Source organism: Pygoscelis adeliae, unplaced genomic scaffold (genome assembly GCF_000699105.1).
Source record: "Pygoscelis adeliae isolate BGI_AS28 unplaced genomic scaffold, ASM69910v1 Scaffold149, whole genome shotgun sequence".
Classification (NCBI taxonomy): Eukaryota; Metazoa; Chordata; class Aves; order Sphenisciformes; family Spheniscidae; genus Pygoscelis; species Pygoscelis adeliae.
Window position 1 is genome coordinate 2,385,254 of NW_008825494.1, and position 5,707 is coordinate 2,390,960.

General features: G+C 44.8%; 1 protein-coding gene across 1 annotated transcript in view; it reads left to right on the forward strand.

Moving 5' to 3' along the window:
- The first annotated feature begins 627 nt into the window (after nt 1–627).
- Nucleotides 628–5,707, forward strand: part of TUBGCP5 (tubulin, gamma complex associated protein 5) — a 53,085-nt gene continuing 48,005 nt past the window's right edge. The window contains exon 1 of the mRNA XM_009331307.1: nt 628–662. Within this exon, the coding sequence (XP_009329582.1) occupies nt 628–662 (35 nt within the window). The remainder of the gene's footprint in view (nt 663–5,707) is intronic.

Here is a 5,707-nt window from a genome sequence, read left to right on the forward strand (position 1 = left end):
AGAAGCTGGCAATATTTTTGTTTTTGAAGTTGCTTTGTCATCAGATGTTCCAACATGTGCAATACCACATGTTTCACACATGAGACCAGTCTCAGTAGCTCACATTTCAGAAAGGACATGTTGAGAATAGCGGGATGGAGAAGCCAGTCCAGGCGAGGCGGCCTGCGCAGAAGGGATTTTTCGCAGTGGAGTTTCCCCCAAAGCAGAACAGAGATTGAGGGCCCACAAAAGGTCAAAAATCTCACAGAAGTTTTGAGAGACTCGGTGGAAATTTAAAGGGTATGAAGAAAGTGGGGAGTTGGACAAAAGGAGAGGAGACTTCTAACCCAGGGGCTGGTGAGCAGCCAGGTGGAACGGACTTCAGATGCAAAGCCACATGCAGAAGGTGGTAATTCTGCTCTCTGCACATACCTCTGAGGTCACTCTTCAGTACCTGCAAGAAAGATGAGGAAATGGGGCGGGAAAACTGGTGTTCATGACTGTCTTGGTCTGTGTACTCCTTCTGCTAGTCAAACTGGAACAAGTTCAGACCTCTGAGTTTGTGAGCTGATTTGAGAGAAGGCAGGTGCACGGCTTCAGGTTTTGGTTAATATAGTCAAATAGCCACCGTGCGAATCATACCGCCCAATGGCTCTCTGCAAAAGAGCGGGGGCAGCGGCAAGGTACGAGACCCCTCAGTGCCCTTCCAGACTGAGGGGAGATGGCGGCTGAGATTGGGACCGTGTGGAGTTGGAAGGGAGGAGGCATGTTCCTCGCTCCTCCCTCCCAAATCTCTCCAGTTGCTCCTAACTGAGAACTGGTAAAGTTAACTGTAAAGTTAGGCGTGCTGCTGCTCTCCGCTGCCCGACATAAGAGCCAGGCACAGAGCGTGAGCTCGGGAAGTGTTCAGATGACGCGAAAACCAGCGCTGCAGCCTGCTTTTGAGCTAAGGGATGCTTGATAGCACAGTCCAGCATTCCTGAACCGGCTGCAGCGGCCTGACGGGTACCCAGCTAGGGGAGCTCTTCTGTGCCCAAGAGAAGAACTACATTTCACTCCCACTTCTGATTTTTAAAGATGAACCTATTACTAATATACTACACTGTAAGTGTCAGAGTGGGGATTGTCTGTGGTCTCAGCTGGCTTCTCCGGTTTTCCAAGATGCGGCTTTTCCTAACATGTGTGATCTGGGTATTGAAATGGCAAAAAAAAAAAAGAAAAATTGAAAGCAGGGGTTTTTATAAATTTAAATCGTGGTCCCTTTTATGTCATCGGTGATCTTGTGAGCGCCTCTAACTTCCTCTAAGAAAAGAAGATAATACCCGCATTGAAGGTGATAGAAAAAGCTCCTAGGAAATGCAACAAGAAAATGCAGGAGGTGAAAGAGCAGAGCAAAGCAAGTATATGAATTTGTTGAGGCTCAAGAGGAAGTTCAGAAGGAAAAATCTATTGTTATTAAATAACAGTGGAAATTCAGATAAATCGGTAACAATGAAAGAAGGAAACATCTATTCCACGATCCAACTCAATGCTAATGTAGCTTGAGTATTTCTAAGTTATGCCAAGGATGGCTCTAATCTGAAGTCTTTAAGCCTTTCCCCTGCAGAGTGAGCTCTGTTATCCCATTAGCAGTGAGACAGTCATCTCACAACCCAGAAACGGGCTTGCGCTACACGAACAGCCAGCACCGCTGTCGAGCCTCCCGCTGCCTGGCAATTTACAGTAACTGCCGAAGAAAAATTATTCCGACGGTAATGTCTTTGGGGTCTCACAGCTTCAAGTACAAGAAGTGCCTCAACACTAAAATACATGGGAAATAATTAATTGTTTTTAATGGCAGAAACCCCGAATCTTTTTCTGGTTTCTCTCATTATCACAGACTCACTATTGCTGAATTAGAGATGCTGATTAAGAATAACAGCAAGCTTTCGCAACTCAACAAGCTAAGCCATTGTGTCGGTATAATTAGGGAACTAAATCTTTTACAGTTCAGTCAAGCGAAGAAATGAACTAGAAAATTTGAGAACTATTTTTAACCGGGGATTATTTTTTTCCCAAAAAAACCCCTCTGACAGCCGTTGTAACAAAATACTTACAGCTCTCCTGTGCCTTCATAAGGCAACACTTTCATGCACAGAATACAATTTTTGGACTGAGAATTGATCTGCCTTTTTATTCATTTCAGTCTTATGCGCAAATCCATACTGGCATGTGCAAATGAAAATGCTGAGGGCTCAATCGCTGCACCTACTTTATAAATTTGTCCCATCAGTTTTCTAAAGATCATTTTGTAAATTTGGAATTTCTGATGCAAATGATTTCCAGGAGACATTACTGTGCCTGTATGGGAGAAAGACAAATGCCAGAATGTATAATTCACTTGAAATTTATTCTTGTATATGCTTGTGCCAGATGATATAACTTCTATGAGGAAAATGTTAGCGGGCAAAAAGGTAGCGATTCTGGAGACTCCTGGGTTCCTGGAACCTCTGGGAACCAGTTTAGCTCCCTGGCTGTCATTACTGGTTATTAATGAGGAAGCCTTCCTTGGGTTTGTTACGCTGTTAATTGGGGTTTCCCAACTTGAACGGTAGTCAGCAGTCCATAATTTCTTTTTTCAGCTGTCTAATGACTGCAACAGATTCAAAAATTGGTGGTCGTCTCTTGCTTTGGGCCTTCACTACAAGCTTTACAACACCTGGCCAAAGGGATCACAGCATAACTCTGAGGCTGCAGCACACCGTTTATTTAGTGGTGCAGCCCTATGCTTAAAACTATATGAAAACCATTTTGGTTTGACTGTAACCTTTATCAACAAAGAACTTGCACGCTGGCTAACCACACTTCCTCAGGCTCTGCAGGACAACCCTGCTTAAGTTTCTAGTGCCACCATTTCATTTTGTGGCTCCTGAACAGAGGTCGTCATGAGTACAGGCATGTCCAGCCGAAGCTGAGCCCAACTGAGTTGATCATAAGCTGCGAGTTATCAGTAGTTTTAAAAGGAAATCTTCATGGTTAAGGTTTAAAATAAACTTTGACTTCATATAGTTTATGATACTAAAAACTGGAAGCAATAAGCTGTGTTGTTTATCTGCGAGGACAACAGAAGATTTCCTGGTAGGACCCCTACGCATGCCCACGTGTGTGCGGACTCATGCGTGTCTGAGAATCCCTGTAACAAACAGAGACATTGATGTGCACATCAGCTATCACGGATATTTTACTCCTACTCACTCTATCGAGTTTGTGGTTGTCAGATGTAAGAGAGATTTGCTTCTCAAAGCTGCAGAACAAGGACAGGGTGCTGCTGTCTTGCAGTCCCAGGGCAGGCGTCTGCTACCTGCACTTCTCATTGTCGGGACCAAGCTTAGGTGGGAGTAAGAAGTAAAGGATGCATTAGATATCAGCACCCTGGCAGAAAAAAAAGTGATCAGGACAAAATGCTTACACAAGTTTTCTGTGAAAGGGGGACTGCTTAAATTTACTCTGAGCAGTTTTTGGTATGCAAACGTTAATTGTCAGGCTCTTTGCTGCTTTAGCTATGTAGACTATTTAATGCAATTTTAGGTTTTATATGACCGAAAATCGTCTCACAAAATCTACTAAAGCTTTAGCACAGAAATCATCCGCTCTTCTGCTCTCACAGTAGCTTCACTCTTACAATACCTATTAGAAAAATGAAGAGAAAACCCACAAACCCAACTCATTAAACAAATGGATGAACAGAAGAAAACCACACGGTAAAAGGTTATTACAGGATATAGCGGCTGATTTACAAATGAGAGAGAACGAATGTTCTAGCTGAACAACAACAAAAAAATGTTACATGCCATTGCAGAGCTGCTGTGCAAATTAATTTCAACCATGCAGCTCAAACAGAAATTATTTAAATGCAGCCTGAAAACTTCAAGCTGATCTCAGCACAGTTTCTGCAATACTCTTCACGTTCTCCTCCCAGAAGAAATTCCTGCCCATTCTGCCTATCGCCTTTGGGCTGACTATAGAGATGTTCTGGGAAAACCCGATCTCTGCACCTCCTGGAATTATCCTCTGTCCAGGCAGGCTTCCTGCATCATTTATTAGCTGCTGGACTTGGCTGTATAGAGAAGAGCATGTAGGCGTTACTGGTGGTAGGACTGAACGGGTCAAACCAGGCTGCTCCAGCTTGCTGGCCATGAGGTTCATCAGCCAAGGTTGGAGCACGTATCCGGACTCCCTGTACCTCTGCTCTGCTTGCAGGAAACTTTATTGTAGTTTCCTTTGCTGTAGTTTGTTGTTGTTGTTGTTGTTGGTTGGTTGGTTTTTCTTTTGTCCTTCCTTCACTGTCCTCAGTCCTCTTACCTATGGGCTTTTTTTGTTTATCCTCTTGCTGGATGGTCTGGTCACCCAACCTCCAGGGAAAAGCATTGACCCACCTGAGGCTGAAGCAGCTGCCCAGGCAGGAGGTACAGAGAGCTGTTGACATTTGTTTTGGTACTGGGGTGAAATGGAAGGAAGCCCCTATTTTACATCTTGTTTTGACAAATTGCCATACTTTGTGGTTTTACTGTTCGGGGATTTTTTTTTTTGTGATTTCCCCTTCAACGAGCCGTTGGGAAACACCTCCTGAAAACACTGCAAGGCTACTGGTAAAACAGGCAGAAAATTGTACTAAATTTTCGAATATTTTAAGTGCTTGAAATTGTTGCCACAGCTGCCTCCATCTGAGTTCTGATGAAGGTAAGTTACCTCAAGCAAGGTAACTCTGATCGGGACCTTTCCTGACTGATGGCTCCGGCCTGGGCTGAAATGGGGTCCTGGGCCATGGGAGGGTGGGGGGAGCCTGGCGGGGCTGGGCAGGGACAGTGGGTGCCCTCAGGGGCCCGGTACTTTGTAACTGACAATTTTCTGCACTCTTGGCTTTCATTTCTGCCACGAGTCACTTTGAGGGATGTGCTGGACACCCACCTACATCTGAGCTGACTCACTGCTCTAAGGACCGGGCTATCCCACCTGTACTCGCTAATAATTGCTAAAAGAGTAGAAACATACTAGCGGGCTGTTGTCTGTAGATCCCCAGAGTAAGCATAACAAGCATGGCAAGGGTATATCTTCTCTGAGTCTCCTTGACGCACGCACAGCTCTTTTGCAAAGGGGGTGGGGTGTCCTCTTGGCTATTGGGACTGAGTCAAGTAACGTCTCCACCATGAAGAGTCATGCCTGCTTCCAAACTGAGCAGAACCAGGTAGCTAAACAGCCCCTTTACATTTCAGCTATTTTGGGGTTTTATCTACTTGGTCTTGGTAATAGGGCTTCCAAACGGGTTTTCACCCAAGCTCACAGTCTACAGAATGATTTGAAATAAAGGCGTTTCTTAGCAGTGGTACCACCTCGCTTCTTGAGTAACTCGGCCATAGTGGACTTTCCCTTGTTGAGCACTGAGGACCGGCTCTGTGGCTCTGGTTTGAGTCATCTCCTGAGGGACACCTCCTGAATACACAGACCCAGTCAGGAGTACATGGCCCTCTTCCAGCTGTCCTGGGCCCTGGTGTCCTGGCTTACTGACAGTCATCAAGGATATCAGTCAATCCAGCCATGCCTGGTACTTTGGGAAACTCTTTAATCTCAGTTCCCTCATTCTTGATCCATTTTGTTTGTTGCTCTTCTTATAAAATTCTTTTTTTCTTTTTTTTTTCTAATTTACAGCATGAACTGTCTCCATCCAAGAGTATCTTGGGCTTTGATGTAC